This window comes from Somniosus microcephalus, chromosome 11 (genome assembly GCF_052327205.1).
Source record: "Somniosus microcephalus isolate GS21.2 chromosome 11, FLI_Smic_1.0, whole genome shotgun sequence".
NCBI classification, from domain to species: domain Eukaryota; kingdom Metazoa; phylum Chordata; class Chondrichthyes; order Squaliformes; family Somniosidae; genus Somniosus; species Somniosus microcephalus.
In genome coordinates, this window is record NC_140997.1 from 38,483,747 (window position 1) to 38,500,776 (window position 17,030).

Genomic DNA, 17,030 nt, shown 5'->3' on the forward strand with positions numbered 1-17,030 from the left:
ATAGCACCTTTCACGACCTCTGGACGTCCCAAAATGCTTTACAGCCAATGAAGTACTTTTTGAAGCGTGGTTAGTGTTGTAATGTAGGAAAATAGTATAAATCACGGAGGAAAAGTACCCAATTGTATCTGTTCTGAAGCATCCTTGAGTCAGACATGCTCTTCAAGCTGCCCCATTCAGTGAGCATTTTTCAGGCAGAAGCTGTGTTCTCCATTACTGCATCCACCCCTGTTGTGCTGTGTTGCCATTTGAGATGCTTCACTCTACAGAAGGAAGGGGAAGGGAAAAATAGTCCTCACCAAAAGACTGAGGGGAAGAAAAACATCTTTTCCCCACTTGCTTTTACTTGATTCACTGGGTGAGTGCAGCCAGCCTTTCTGACACGCATTTGGTGAATGCCCCCCCCCCCCCCCCCCCCCACCCCGGAAACTTCTTTTTTATTCAAATGAAGGGCATGAGAATGATTCTGCAGGGCTTGAGAACTTTTCTAAAATCCCATTTGGGGTTAAACAAACGGAATGACCCAGCAATGACACCTCAGCCAGCAGATGAAGTAATGGATAATTGTGAGAGATCTGTTTGAAAGTAGCTCACCACCTCTTTCTCCCCCCGGGCCCCCAGGAGTTGCACCCTATTATGAATTCCTCCAGTCTCCACACTCTTCCTTATTAGGAATATAGTCGAGCTTGGGTATTGAATCTAAATTGCTCCACTCCTCACGATGGCTAAAGTTTGTGCAAGAAGTGGAATTGATGTTCTATTTACACTCTTCCTCTTTCTCTTCCCCCCACCCCTGCCACACACCCCAAGCTGAACTTCTGTCACTTTCATACTCAGTAATTTATTCATGGTCCCTAGTTTCTGAATCGGCTCGTGTATATTACAAAACTGATTAGTTAATGTAATAGTTGATCATTGTGAAAAGATAATGCAAGTTTAATTGACACAAATACTAATAGTTTGCTTCTGAGGCACATTTTTACTCCTGATGGATGGTTTTGTTTTTATAAATACAACTGTGGAAGCTAAATTAACGACAACCTGTTAAATACATTTTCTTCAATTCCTGATTAAAAAATATACTGACTCTGCGCTATGGTGATGGATTTTCTCTTCACTGCTGAATTCCATTCTTTGTTCTTGGGTTCTGCCTAAGTGCATATAATGGTTTCCTGTAATCCATCTCTTTCAAAAACTTGGAATATCTTCATAATATAATACTTCTGTTCCTCATAGTGATGAATAAGTAGTATTAAGCTTTTTGATTTTTTTTTCTCTACCCGCTCATTTCTTTTTGCAATTTTGTTAAACTGGTGCCCATTAAAATTTAAATAGGCCCAGAATCTTTGTTCAGTCTGTAGTTGTGTAACTAAATTATCAATAGACTTTAATTTGCAGCATTCTGGAAAAATGACATTGGATCCCTGATTGAAAATGTTTAAAAACATGTAACTGGCACTTACAATAGCCTTGTGTTTTGACACTTCATGCTAATTTTATGACTTATCACACTGAGAAGCCAAATTGCCCTGGGCATAATATAAGAACATAAATAGGAGCAGGAGTAGGCCATACGGCTCCTCAAGCCTGCTCTGCCATTCAGTAAGATCTGACTGAGCTGCTACCTCAACTCCCCTTTCCCATCCTATCCCTTGATTCCCTCTGAGTGAAGAAATTTCTCCTTGTCTCAGTCCTAAATGGCCGACCCCTTATGAAAGTTGATGGTCCAAGTCTGTGGCTTGTTTTTTTAAGCAAGTCGGTTTTTGCCCTCCACTTCGGGTGTGGGTTATTTTATTGAGTGTTTCTATTATATCCGACTCTTTTAAACTGAGGAGCTGCAGTGTAACAGGGAGCTGACCTTTTCAGCAGCTTGCTCCATATTACTTGTCAATAACAACTTGCTTATTAACCAGCATACAAATGTGGGGAGGCCTCCCAAAATAAAACACTTTACAATATATTAGTTCCACTAATGCTTTGAATTAAATGTTCTCATTTTTGAGACTTCATCTGTCATATATTGTCTTATCTACCCGCTGGGTGTGGAATATATCCGCATCCTGTCCAGTGACTGGATCCACACCCGCCAGGTTAGGTGCAACACAGGTCATGTTCGCAATGCTCCTTCTATGGTGAATCATCGTGAATCTTCAGTTCCCATGCTTCCTGTTTAGTGCCATGTGTGCTGAGCTGGAATCTGGATTGAAACTCTCCCATTACCCATATGAGCCAATAGTTGGGGAAACTTGATTTCCCTTCTGTCTGGCGATTTCAAACTCGTGCCTCAAAAGGTTGGGACAGTGAATAAAAACTATGAATAAATATCAGAGCTATTCTTGTATGTGCTGAGACAACCACTGACCAAGATCTGAATACAGTCGTTAGTCCTGATAGTTCGAAGTTTTCTCGCTCTGGGGATTTAGTGTTTAAAAATTTGAATTTCCACAATTCATTTTTGAATTAAGAGGATTAGACTGTACTTGTAACCCTGCCATGATTTGCAATTAACCCTGGACTGGCCATACCATGTAATGCAACAAATCAGTGTTTAATTCTGGCTTTCAAACCGATCATTCATTTGGCCACTTGCAATAATTGTAAAATCTGCATTTTTCTTAATATGCTTATTTGTGATTAGCTGTAAGAAATGACCAAATGCATCAATTTTACAAATCTCAATATTAAAAACTTTGTATTTAATTTGGTAAATCTGGCAGCATTATATTGAGTTAAGTTTATATATTTAAAAAAATATATATAGTTGCAAATGTCAAAGGCAAAGATTTTAGTCTGCTCTAAAAATGCACGTGTGATGGCAGAATTGGAAGATAGGCAAGTGGCAAATAATTGCTTGAAACAAAGATTTGTTTTAAGTTGATCCTTTTTTAGTGCAAGGGTTTATGATTCTGAAAAATGCCAAAGTTTTGCAATGAGGATAATTTTGAAAATGCGCACTGGCGCATTCTGAATGCATGCTTGAAATTGTATGCGGCAATAAATACTGAGGGAATGAGCTAATTGTTTTATAGAGTTGTCATTGCACTCATGTATGACTTGTGCTTGGTCTTGACTTGGTGCCTTCTCATTCCAGTAGAATGCAAACTTCTGTTACAAGTTCTAGTTTGGGATCGGCAGATGAAAATTCAGTGGCAGAGGCTGAAGACAGTCTAAAAACTGTGCACCTTGAGCTTACTGAAACCTGCTTGGATATGATGGCTCGATACGTTTTCTCTAACTTCTCTGCTCTGCCCAAGAGGTTTGTTACATTTTTTAAAAATGTTTCTTCAATCGTATTTTTCTAGGACCTTTTTAAAATAACTCTTGCTTTTTGTAGAATCTACAGCGCAGAAATAGGCCATTCGGCCTAACTGGTCCATACTGGTGTTTATGCTCCACATGAGCCTCCTCCCATCCTCCTCCTAACCATATCAGCATAACCTTTTTATTCCTTTCTCCCTCGTGTTTATCTAGCTTCCCCTTAAATGCTATTCGCCTCAACTACTCCTTGGGATAGTGCGTTCCACATTCTAGCTACTCTCGGGGTAAAGAGGTTTCTCCTGAATTCCCTATTGGATTTATTAGTGACGACCTTATTTATGGCCATTAGTTTTGGTCTCCTCCACAAGTGGAAGCATCTTCTCCACATCGACCCTATCAAACCCTCGTATAATCTTAAAGACCTCGATCAGGTCATCCCTCAGGCTTCTCTTTTCTAGAGGAAAGAGCCCCAACCTGTTCAATCTTTCCTGATAGGTATAACCTCTCAGTTCTGGTATCATTCCTGTAAATCTTTTTTTTGCACTTTCTCGTCACCTTCGAGCTGAATCTCAGCGTTAAATTGCAAATGAAATAAAAGGAAAAGCTCCAGATGTTTGAGGATGTTGGTACATACGCCGCGGGCGCTTCACCTGAAATGTTAATCTGCCTCGTCTCTTTTCTGGTGCTGGTGGATGTGTTGTGTATTCCCAACATTTTCTCTTAATAAAACTCATTAGATCTGTTTAAATGCTGTGCATCGCCCAGCTCAATTATGAAAGCTGACCCCTGATTATCCTTCTGTTTTAACACTCGAGTCACTATATATTCCAGTACTATGTTTCATTTAGTTTTTCTCATTTAGGCTTTGTTTGCATTCTTGTGTTTTTTAAGGTCCCCTGTGGCAGAGTTTCTTCTTGGTGCAGGAAGGAGTAATACATGGCTGGTTGGAAACAAGCTTGTCACGGTAACCACCAGCAGTGGCGTAGGAACCAAAGCACTGCTGGGTTTAGATTCCCTGGACCAAAAGAGGACTGATGAAGTGCCCAGGTATAGTTCAACCTGCTGATCTGCAGAGATATTGTAGCTTTTGTATATAGTAAAATGTTTGTTTACTGAGTGCTTTCATTGATTTCCAGTATTTGTCACAAAAGGATTGTAGCTTTATCGTCCAAGTAATGGTGCAGATTTATTTTTGTTACCCTAAAATAGATGGTGCTTTTTTGAATGTAATAAGTAATTTGCTGCAATATTGCTAGCAGCAAAGGCAATGGTATACTGCATTGTTCTCTAGTTAGGGAAGGATGTTCTGTGCATTTTGAATTTGAATGAGATTTCACTTCGACTCTGCATTGACTCTTTTTAAGACTGGATTTATCACTGCAAGTGAAGACAACCCAAGAAGCACCTGCCAAGCTTGAATCGCAAACCAGCCAGCAGATTGGAAAAGCTGCTCGTCTGCGAGTGAGATCCGTATCTGGTGAATATTGAAAGGATTAGCTTCTGGAGAATGATATTTTAATACTATGTGGTGACCAAATCAGCTTAATTTTTTTTAATGCCAAGTCTCCTGTTCAAAATTACAATGACGCTGTTCATAAATCTAATAATCTTGTTGCTGGCCAATTGCATCTATTGATGGTGCTGTATTGTACTTTGAAGTCTAAGTACTTAATAGACTAAATGCTGTCCAAAAACTCAGTCTCTGGTCAGTGAACACATTGAACCTTGCACAACATTTTTTTTTACAGAATAAATCTGGATTGGTATATTTTAAATCAAAAGATGGGTAACCGTCATCCTTTTCTCCCAGTAGTGTTGCATGTTTGTTGTGTTCAGATGCTTCAGATTTGTGCACACTCTGAAATTTCCACCCTTTCTCCATATTCCTTAATACCCTTGCTTCCCAAATAAGGATCAATTCCCTGTTCAACATCTTAATTGATTCTTTATAGCTTTCTGGGGCAGTACATTTGCGTTCTTGCAAATTTTTCTTGGATTCTCTTTTAGCAGTTTTAGTTTGAATTTTATGATGTCCCCTTGTTCTGGATTCTCGTACTGTAGGTCCCTGTGTTATATTAGATGGGAACAGGAGTAGGCCATTCAGCCCCTCGAGCCTGTTCGCCATTCAATTAGATCATGACTGATCTACATCTGCACTCCCTGCACCTGCCTTGGTCCCGTAACCCTTAATTACTCTTGCCTAACAAAAACCTATCAAGATAGAAGTTGTGTGAAGGTGAAGCTGGCAGGTTGGAGGAGGAGGAAGGGGAAACAGGGAGGTCCTGCAAAAGAAGAATAATAATCAACTTTATTGTCATTGTTAGTGCACAAGTGCAGTACAACGAAATGTAGGCTTGCGGCTCCCGAGAGTGTACATTTTGATTAAGACATTTAACATTCAACATTAATTTGGCTTGTAATACATAAACATAAACATAATAAAGTGCATTGGCAGATGTGCAGGCTTTAGAGTTTATTTGTAGAGTTCAGTAGGATGACAGCCCTGGGAAAGAAGCTGTTCCTAAATCTGGTTGTTTGGGTGCGAATGCATCTGTAGCGTCTCCCAGATGGCAGGGGGGGCGAACAAACTGTGGCTGGGGTGGGTAGGGTCTTTGATGATGGTCAGTGACCTCCTTAAACAGCGTTTCTGGTAGATGTTCTCTGGTCGGTAGCCGGGTGCCGGTAATGCGTTGGGCAGTTTTGACTACCCGCTGCAGGGCTTTCCGGTCATAGGAGCTACAGCTGCCATACCACACTGTGATACAGTTCGTCAGGATGCTCTCTATTGTGCAGCGGTAAAAGTTAGAGAGGATCAGGGGTGACAGGTTACATCCCTTCAGCCTCCTTAGGAAATATAGGCGCTGCTGGGCCTTCTTCACCAAAGAGGAGGTATTGAGGGACCAGGAGAGGTCTTCCGTGATGTGGACTCCGAGGAACTTAAAGCTGTCCACCCTTTCCACCACAGCCCCATGGATGTGGATGGGGGTGTGACTTCCGCCTTTAGACTTCCTGAAGTCCACAATGATTTCCTTGGTTTTCTTGATGTTAAGGGCCAGGTTGTTATCGGCGCACCACTTCACGAGATGCTGGACCTCCTCCCTGTAGGCTGACTCATCATTGTTGGTGATCTGGCCTACCACCGTGGTATCATCCGCAAACTTGATGATGGTGTTGGAACCATGAACAGCCACACAGTCGTGTTAAGAGTAGGAGATGGTGTAGTGGGTCTTGATTTCCAAGAGTGAGAATGCAGAGAGCTAGTAGAGTGAGCAAATAAGAGCAAAGTGCAGAGGACATGGGAGAAATGTAGTGATACTGATGCTGCCTGGGTTTGCTGTTGAGCTGCATTAGGAGGGGAAGCATTCTACTTCGAAGTATATTCGGGGTTCTTCATTTACTGATTTAAAAAAAAAAAAATTAAAAAAAATCTTTTTTGCCAACTCCTGAATGAGTTAGAAATTTTGGGTTTTATGAGAGTCTTGTTTAGCCTCAAGATCTCACCTCTTTCAGCTGCATGTGGATATCACACCTGGTGTGGTCTACAATATGTTCTGTCAGCGCTTCTCCACTATAGCATCGAAAGACAATGTAAATAAAATAAGGATCTAGTGTGTTGGTTGGCTACCAGGTTTCTCCATTGAACTAGAAGTTTTAGTTGAGCTCGTCATTGAGATAAATGGAAAGTATCTGTTTACATTCAAGCCAGTAGTGTTAAGTGATGTGCCCCGATCAGAGGATTGAGAGTGGGGCAAAAAACTCTGCCTCACTTAATTCTGTTAAAGGATTAATCCAAATTTTGGTCACTATTCACAATTGTTACCAATTAGCAAACATCAGTTGTGTAGATATGTGTTGTAACCAAAATAATGAATTATTTTAAAAGCTCTATGCAGCCACTTACAATTTTAAGTGAGTGCAAATTTGAATCCAGCCCCTTTAAAGGGAACTATATTCAGCGCATCATTTGATATCTACCACACATTGGAGCTACATGGTTTTTGTCCCCATAACAGGGATGTACATTGTCGTTGCTCTGTTTCAGCACAATGTGTTTCTTTAAAGCTGGCTTATTTTTCTGGTTTTCTAGGTGGCCACGCTCTTCACAGTGATTCAGTTCAGAGCTTAAGTCCCTTGGTGTCGCCCTCGGACAGCGAGTTCTGCACTCCTGTGACTCCAGCTCCAAAAGGATTGGAAAACCGGAAAGCGTTGCGTCAGGATGCACCTCACTCTAGTGTCCAGCCGCTCTCCCAGAAGGAAAAAGCCAACCTGGCTGAATATGCGCCAGTACTGACTCAAGGATGGGCAGAAATATACATTCGCCGACCCTCTGGTATGATCACTGGATTGGGTTCCCCTCTCAAAGCTTTAGGGTTGAATGTGGCTTTGATAAACTTGACACAATTGCAAATCAAATGAACGTTACAAAAGCAAACTTTAGGAGCTGAAAAAGGCCATTTAGCCAATCAGTCCGAAGTTTTTGATTGCTCTCATCCCACCTTCCTGTTTTCTCACCATATCCCTCTTGTGGCAACTTTTTCCAGAAAGACATCTGGTTATCTGTTTAACTCGTTTATATTACTTCAATGCTCTTTCCAAGTAATTCACTGAGGGGCAATTTTAACCTAACCCGCCTACTGGAAAACTGACGATCGGGTGCAATGCTGGCCTTACACCCCACCCGATTTTACACTGAAGGGAAGGGTGTAAAACCGGCATTGCACTTGGTCCTGTGGGTTTCCCACCCAACAAGTTAGGTTAAAAATACCCCAGATATGTCCGTTGCCCATTGTGTGAAGTAGTTACATAGAATTACGTGGTACAGAAACCAGTCTATGCCAGTGTTTATGCTCCACATGAGCCTCCTCCCACCCTACAACTCACCCTATCCGCATATATTTCTCCCTCATGTACTTATCTAGCTTCCCCTTAAATGCATCAAATGTCTGCCTGAAAAGCTGATTTTAATAACTTTCTGATGGTTGTGTTTTTAGAATTAAGCATTACAGGAAATTTTGTGTTATCCGGAGGCTAAGTGTCCGGCAAGCTCGAGCCACCGGCAAAAATCAGGAGCCGTTTTGTGAGGTTTTTTTTCTTCTCGTGGCTTTTTTTTTTCCAACAGTCAGGCTCTGGAAAGTCTCTCTGAAGCTGTTGCTAAGCTACAGAGACGCTGCCAAGGTACGGGCTGACTGTTTAGAAGCTGTTGCTAAGCAACAGTGTTTGTTGTCAGATACGGAGATGAAAAGCTCCGTATGCTTCAACATTAACGCTGGTGTCTCCGGCAGTTTTGAGGGAACGGCAACAGCTCGGTCCCGTCGGTGCCGGATAGCACAAAGTTTCCTGTATAAGTGATCTTCTATTCATAAATGGTAGCTATGTTTGCACATTGAGGGGTAAGTAGGCAGACCAGTAACTAAGGACTCCTGTCTTAACACCGTTCCACTTTAATAGTGTTGACGTTGGCTCCTTGCAGGTAATGCGAGTTGGCTCCTGTGTCTAGAGAACCCACCGAGCCCGTTCTCATCCGAGATAAACAACATGCCCTTGCAGGAGCTGTCGACCATGCTGATGGCTGTAGAGAGAGTGACCGATCCACGCCAGCACGCACCTGGTCGAGCAGAATCCATGCCGTGCTCCAGCCCGACCGCTGGGGCAGCCAAACCAACCTTGCTTCAGCGCTTCAACACTGGTTAGTGAAAGTCTCCACTTTCATGTAGTCACTGGTTTTACAGTCCTCTATTTCAAGCACTAATAGAATTTTATGTTCTGTACCTGAAATCCAGCTGAGTACTGTTGCATTTTAGACTGACTGCAATATTCCAAATATCCCAACCAATAATCTAAAACCTTTAGCTTACTCGCTGCTTTTTTCCATGGTGCAAGTCACTAAGTTAAATTAGGATACTTTTTAAATTTCAATTTGTTTTTTCTTGTGCTGCATCCAGAAATTGTACAGCGTTACTCCTGTGATGTTTCCTGGTATGGTACTATTTTTAAGAGTTTAAAAAAAAAGTAGTAAAGCTGAATTTGCATTTTGCATATATAGTAGGGTAGATATTCCTTTTTTTTTGCAGTTGCCCAACAGTTGCAAAAGCAACAGAGGAGAGGCAGCTGCCTGTGTTTGTCCTGTCCTGGCAGAGCTCCAGACATGAGCCTGACCCTCTGGGTGGGCAGTGTGCCAAGAATGCAGGAGCAAATCTGAGCCGGCAACTGAGATTGGGGTCTTCTGGCTGTCTGAAATCGTCATTTCGATTGGGGGTGGGGGGGGGAGCGGTGGGGGGCTTGCGGTTCTTGAAATTAATTGTTACTTACCAACATGTTCTTCAGCCTTCCCCAAGACCTAGTTTCGGCGGGGAATAGCAGACACGTGCCACAGCATCTGGTTCCAACACCTGCTCCTACATTGGAGTGCCCAGCAATAGATCCATCGGAGAATTCGGCATGAAATGTCAGTCTCCCACCCCACCACTCCACCTGTCCTATTCGAATAGAGATGCTGGGCCTGCAATGACTAGTTGCATCACTAGAGAGAGCCCGTAGAAATCCTGGGGCAGCACAATGAGGCAGGCGTTTTGGCGTAATCAGCCTTTGTCCCTTTTTCCGCTGCCCTGCATCTGGTATTTCTGGAGAGAAGTAAGGTGCCTTACTATTCTTGAAGTCTGTTGCATGGGTAGATGCCATTTCTTTTGCTAAAGTTTAACTTCAGAAAGTTTCCAATGTTCTTGTTGATCTCTAATAAACCTGTAAAGTAATCTTTGATTTAGATGGCTTGAATATGGTTTGTGTTTCAAATGTATCTCGTACTATACTGTTAAACTTTTTTGCTGGAATTGTGTAGATCTTGCGTCAAACATAGTCTGCAACAGGTTATGTGCTGGGAGTTTGTTTCTTAGGAAGATCAATGGTTCTGATTTTCTGAGTGTTTTTGTCCTGTGCTTCACGCAGCCACTGATTTCATTTCCCTTTGCAGTGGGTTCTTTCTCGATGTGCCAGACAAGCTGTCGAGAAAAGTTGCACAGGAGCATTTCCTGGGCAGGTATACGCTAGCACCCTCGAGGCTCCCATAAGTCATTCGTACCCGTGCATCCCGCGCTGTGTGTGTGTCGTATGTGGAAAAAATTGATCCCATTAATTCGCTGGAGCAGCATGGAATTCTCCCACTTGAGATGTTACAAAGCAGCAGCTTTGAGAGCCTTCAGATGCTGCCATAAACCATTTATTTTTAATAAGTGAATATTTATTTATTCAAATTGCTTATTAACCAAAGGTTTAGTTGTCTGTGAAACTAATCAAGCATGCACTGCTAATTGAAACCAGCTTATTTGAAAATCAATCATTATTTATGCAGGGTACGGCACTTCGTTTTGCATAGTAATTTTGAGAAGCTATAGTTTTCTCATTAAGCCTTACTGTATATGCATTCTTTCTTTATGTCGTGGCTCCCAGTAGATTAAGACTATTTTTTGTTATGCTGTTGCTCTTAAATAACTTGCTATTATTTGTCTTTCACGTTTTGAAGCTGGACCCAATGTCCCTGCTTGCTCACATACACCTTTACCACCAGATGTGCTGCTAAACTCCCAACGCAGTAGCTCTGTGAAGATTGAAATTCTTTTTGAACACGCTGATTTGTAAATCAGCGATCAGCAGCTGTGAGCATTGTAATTGAGTGTCACGGTTTGCAATGAAGAACTACCAGGGCAGCTGAAATAATGGCTAAGTGAGTAGGGATGGGTTCCTGAATCAAAACAAAGGCAAGTAATAATTCTAGTAATGCTAGAAGAAAATCTTGCCTCAAATTTACTCATTAATTTCATGCAGTTATATTTTGTCATAAGTGGCATGTGGTTATATACTAGCATTAAGCCACCTCCAGCTCTAGTAAGTTCCAACGTAACAGCAAAAAGTGTGGTGTAGTGGAATGCAAAGTCAAATGCAGTTTAGGTTTAAGGGGGGAGGGGGAAGGATTTAAATTCTGAAAACTAGTGCTATGATTGAGTTCACTAAATATGGCACACTGATCTGTGTGCTGTACTCATCGCAAACACATAACTGAGGGAGTGCAGCCATACCAGTTGATATTTAAATATGTTGAAGGAACAAATCACTGACGTCTTGTGTATGTCTAGAGAAACCACAGGTTAAGACATAAAGATAATCCTCTCCTTTCTTGGTCCAAATCGAGCATTGTACTGAAAATGGGAATTCAGCCAAATTGTCGAGCAGGATTAACCTTTTCCGTTTTAATTCATTTGCCAAGTTCCGACTAAAACAAGCTATGCTGAAGTAAAAATAGGACGGTGAACTTTGGTGGTTGTTTCATACCTTTTAAAATATGCCAGAAGTAAAACATCTGCTTGCTCTCTTCATATTCCTAGCTCCAGTAAGTAGAGTTGGTGCATAAATTAAGCAAAACCTAGAGCATGAAAGTTGCATGTTTCAAAAAATCTGTGTGGTTACTTGGCATTTGGAACTTTTAACTTGCTTAAATTGACTCAATTCAGCAAAACAGTTGACTGGGGAACAGAAACTTGGCCCAGTACAGACAAAGAGTAAGGAAGAGCTGCAGTGGGATTCTGAGCAGGAAAGTAGACCAAAGATTCAGAGTTACAGTAATTAGTTTCTATTTCAGCAAAATGACAAAGCAAGAGGACCGTGGCTAATTGGCAAGTAAACATTTTCCAGCCTTGGTTTTGACTTTGCATTTAGGCATGTAATGACTTGTTTCCAGGCAACCGTGGCACCGACGGAGTGTGGGTACTCCATTCAGTATTATTCCAGTGAAAAACGTCATTGATCTGAGATCTCTTGGGGGTCAAGTTTTGTAGCGTGGTTTGCACTAAAAAACATCAAAACATGCCCGAGCTGAAATCTTCAGTTTAAATGGGCTAATGAGAATTAAATTTTCAGCATGAGAAAAGAGCTCCAATAAGACTCAATAGATTGTGTTGTGGCGGATTGAGACTCCCCTACTCTATTTAGCTTGTACAGGGTGCAAGCATTCACACTCCTCCACAGTTGGAACTGTTAATACAGATTATCCGCACACAATAGAGATTATCCGTCTGTTACAACTCCATTGCAAAGATGAGGTTAGAAAAAAAAATTAAATCCTAAAATGTTTGTTTGGATGACGACTCGTGTGTGCACTTGTAACTCTTAATTGCTTGTTTAAATAGTCAAGTCACAAAGCTAAACTATCTAGACAACTTCAAAGATTAGTACCGTGGGATGTTTTTCTACATTTTAAAGGGGCTAGACAAATGGAAGTTGTTGTAGTAATGTGATCAGAAAATTAAATGCAAATATTGCTGGAGTTAAGTAACGGTGACTTCTTCAATTACACGGTTTAGTTTCCTTTTTTGGAAGGAACAGAAGGGCAAATGAAAGCTAGTGGTGTCTCACTTAGCAATTTATGGAAATTGTGCAGGTGTCTTGCTTCTTAGAGTGTAACTTAAAGAAGCTCCGTTGACTTACTTTGGACAAAACAAAACCTTTCCAAGTACAATGTGACACTAATAATTTGTGGTACATTTGATTTTGTGGGAGATTGTGGTAAATTGAAAGTCCTGAGTTAGATAGTACAGTTGGTGAAGCTAATGGTGTTTCATCATGCTTTATCTCTGTATACTAGTGTTTCAAGTTGGACAGTAGTTCAGCATTAAACTTGTGCTAAGTTGACGCTGTGTTTGTAAAATTCAGTTTAGGCCTGTTAGTAAATCTCAAAAGGTCAGAGCTAATCCTCCACAAATCTTCATGTATCTTGAATAAGGTTTCACCTGTTCAGAAATTTCTGCTTTGTACCAAATTGAACTAGGCATTAGGAAATAATGTATTATGAGGAGTGAGACTGTGGATGTGTTCTAACTTTGAGTTGAATTTCTAGATTCAGTTGCAGTAGTAGAAGAAAATGATGGACCTGGGATGCACTTGAAGGCGTGCGATTCTCCTGGGGAGTCTCAGGAACTTGAGGACTTTGAGGCGATGGTTTCAGAGCCAATCTTCTTGCCCGCAGAGAGCTATGACAAAATTCCAGCATCCTACAGTAGAGTAAGTCTGAATGCACTTCTGTCTCTGGAGAAGATCATTCTGTATAGTTCATGAAGTTTGCTATTTCCTTTCAATCCTTGCTCCTAGTATAATTTAATTCATACTGATTGCTACATATTAAGTAAAACATGTCCATTTTCCTCTTCCTTTAACACAATCTTGGGCCTATCTTTTTCTGAGATGGTGATTGACAGGTACTTCATTACTCTTAGTTCAGTCACCTTTTTATATTGAGACGACCAAATGCAGATTGGCTGACTGCTTTGGCAGGTATCTCTGCTCTGTCACACAAATACAACCCCAACCTCCCTCTGGCCATTCTCCTCTTTCCATCTTTTGGCCTCCTGCACTGCTGCAACCAAGTTCAGTGCAAAGTTGTTGGGAATCGGTATGTTGTCATCCTCTTGGACACCCTGCAACCATCTGGAATAAACATTGACTTCAGAACTTGGTTACCTGCCTCCATTTTTCCTGAGATTCTTCCATTTGACCCCACTCCAGGGACTTGAGCACCTAATCTAGTCTGAAGCTCCTGTGCTACACTTTCAGGGGACACTGTCTCATGAGATGTTAAACCAAGGCCCTGTCTGCCCCCTCGGGTGGACGTAAAAGATTCTCATGGCACTATTTCGAAGAGGGGAGTTCTCCCAGTGTTCTGACCAATATTTATCCCTCAATCAACATCACAGAGATTATCTGGTTATGTATCTCATTGCTGTTTGTGGAGCTTGCTGTGTGCAAATTGGCTGCTGCATTTCCTATTTTGGGTCATCCAGAGGTTGTGAAAGGCATTATAGAAATAGTCCTTTCCTTTATTAAATCTCTTCTAACTAGTACTTGGCAAACCTTGAATTGTCCTCTTCCCCACCCCTTCCCCTATCATTTTGATTGGCCTAGGTTCACCCATTTTTCTTTCCGTTCTAACGAAGGATCTTCATGAGAAAAGATGGGGTGACGTTTCATAAGATTCTGACACGCCTTGTATGTTTCCAGGAGCATAGGAGCAGGAGTAGGTCATTCAGCCCCTCGAGCCTGTTCCACCATTCAATTAGATCATGGCTGATCTGGACCTCCACTTCATCTACCCGCCATGGTTCCGTAACCCTGAATACCCTTGCCTAGCAACAAAATCTATCTGTTTTGACTTTCAGTTGACTTCCAGCATCTTTGGGAGAGAGTTCCAGATTTCCACTACCTATTGTGTGAAGTGCTCCCTGACATCACCCCTGAACGGCCGAGCTCTAATTTGAAGGTTATGCCCCCTTGTTCTGGACTCTCCCACCAGAGGAAATAGTTTCTCTATCAATTCCATTAATCATCCAGAATTTTCTGTTTTAGGATTTCATGCATTTGTAGTTTTCTAAATCTGTACCCTTCAAATACATTGGTAGGTAGCAATGGGAACAAGACAATATATTTTGCTACTTCCCACTAATATATAGTCTACATAATCTGCATAATTTGGACAATGGATTGGCAGAGCTGAGAAATGTGGAAACTGAATATTTAATGGGATTGGTTGAATTAAAATGGATTGTTATGAACTTCTTGCAATCCCCAAAGATGTAAGGTTTCTCGAACTGAATTAGTGAATTGTTGGGTTTAAACAGTAATTTTGTTTCCCCCCCCCCCCCCCCCCCCAGTCATCATCGACTTCCAGCCAAGAGGAAGACAAAACTACCCAACCAGAGGACAGTGGAATAATGGGATTTCCAACTGAAAAAGTTGTGCCATCTTCTTTAGCAGTGGATCCCTTGGAGGAAGATTTCAATTTTGACCACGCTCAAATTCTCAATAAATCCAGCTCCTCCCCTGAGCTTCAGAATCTGCAAGAAGTGACGGAAGTAAATGGGAAAGAGGGACACGTTGGGAAACCTGCAGCTGAAGGGAAGCCCAGAAGTCGCACCGAAAGTATCGAAGAGGAATGCTCCTCAAACGGCAAATTGGAAGCCAGTGACGGTAACGCCGGTAATAAACCAGATACTTGGCCGCCAGCAGAAAAGAAGGAACCACCTCAGTCACCAAACCGCTACAGACCCAGGGGGCACACCATCTCCGATTCTGCCCCATCAAGGAGGGGGAGAAGGTCACATCGGGATGGTGTTCAGAACAGATCGGCAGCTTCGAATGCAGAGAAGATTAGTGGAATAAGCCCAAGGTACGTTTGTTTCTTTTGAAAGAAAAGGCATATTTGCATTTATACAGCACTTCTCAGACTTCCCAAAACACTTGCAGCCAATGAAGTACTGCAGTGTGGTCACTGGCAATGTTCCCTTCAAGCTGTGCAGTGCTCCAGGGAACCTGCGCAGCCAGCTTTTCAATGTAAAAACTGTGCATGCACTGTATTTTGAATGGCCTGCTACACAGGGCCAAAATAAATTACAGGGACTATTGGTCACTGTTGTAATGTAGGAAACGCGGCACCCAATTTGCAATTAGCAAGCTCCCACAAACAGAAGAGCGATAATGACCAGATAATCTGTTTGTGATGTTGATTGAGGAATAAATATTGGCCAGGACAATAGGATGTGGTGTGGGGAAGGGAGGAAATTCTATTTGGAACAAAATGAATGGCACTTTTATACAATGGCAAGCCATTCCATTTATCGTACATGTACAAGAGGCCAAAACACAGTCCACGGGTGCAAGAGTTGTGTAGGGCAGGGGTTCTCAACCGGGGGTCCGTGGCCCCCTAGGGGTTCGCGAGAAGATTTCGGAAGCCTGCCAGTTGGTTTGTCCCATCAATATACAGGGGAGACTGCTGATAATGGCATAAACACAAGTCTCCCCTGTATATTGAGACAAGTGGAATAGTCTCCGCTATACAAAGACTGCATGCACAGTCAATTCAGGTTCTTGCTGTTGTCATGGTGTCCAAGTCCTTTTGCGTGTATTCATTGCTCAGTTTTTTTTTTGATCCAACCCTATTCCCTTCCACGTTCCACTCGCCGCTTTTAACTATTAAATAAAACAGTGGAAGGTATAACTTCTCTTGCAGGGATTAAAACCTGAATTGGGGGTGGGGAAATCCGCAAGTTAGTCCAGCATTGCGTGGGCTGTCCTTTCAACCCTTTTTCTTTGCCCTGGTGCGGAGCTGCCCTGTGTTGCTGGCTTTCACCGCCATGTTGGGGTTTGGTATCTAAATAAGAGGAAAGTTCTGTTTTCAAAATGGAGGACGTGGACCTGGAATTTTAGTCCAGTCTGACCAAGTGTGCACAGAACCAGCCTGTAGTGAGCGCGGTGCTTGTTGCTCCTGGTTCTTTTCCTGTTAAGCAAATAGTTGATGGGGTGGAGCAGACCTTGGCCAGCAGATGGGCACATAATGTAAATTGAGGAATAAAACAGAAAATGCTGGAAATACTCCAAGTCAGACAGCATTTGTGGAGGGAGAAAAACAGAGTTAACGTTTCAGGGCGATGACTTTTGTCAGACCTGAAACATTAACTCTGTTTCTCTCTCCACAGATGCTGCCTGACCTGAGTATTTCCAGCATTTTCTGTTTTTATTTCCGATTTCCAGCATCCGCAGTATTTTGCTTATGAAAATTTATGACTTAATAAATGCTTCTTTACACAAGGTGTTCTAGAGCTATTCATAACTAATTTTTATAGAGAAAAAATATTTGTGCTGTGTTATAGGGGGTCACGGGATTTTTTATAACACGGTGGCGAGCCTTGGAAGCAAAAAAGGTTGACGACCCCTGGTGAAGGGCCCTCATGGGATTA

The 17,030-nt window shown here is 42.0% G+C and overlaps 1 protein-coding gene across 6 annotated transcripts in view; it reads left to right on the forward strand.

Moving 5' to 3' along the window:
* The window catches only part of tsc2 (TSC complex subunit 2), an 85,213-nt gene that overhangs the window by 54,803 nt on the left and 13,380 nt on the right, over positions 1–17,030 (forward strand). For 3 of the 6 annotated variants that reach the window (XM_086000502.1, XM_086000507.1, XM_086000505.1), the window contains 8 exons: positions 3,092–3,256; positions 4,150–4,305; positions 4,623–4,735; positions 7,346–7,588; positions 8,729–8,944; positions 10,226–10,291; positions 13,142–13,305; positions 14,949–15,463. In XM_086000502.1, coding sequence (XP_085856628.1) covers positions 3,092–3,256; positions 4,150–4,305; positions 4,623–4,735; positions 7,346–7,588; positions 8,729–8,944; positions 10,226–10,291; positions 13,142–13,305; positions 14,949–15,463 — 1,638 coding nt within the window. The remainder of the gene's footprint in view (positions 1–3,091; positions 3,257–4,149; positions 4,306–4,622; positions 4,736–7,345; positions 7,589–8,728; positions 8,945–10,225; positions 10,292–13,141; positions 13,306–14,948; positions 15,464–17,030) is intronic. The other 3 variants (XM_086000503.1, XM_086000508.1, XM_086000506.1) reach the window with 2 other exon arrangements.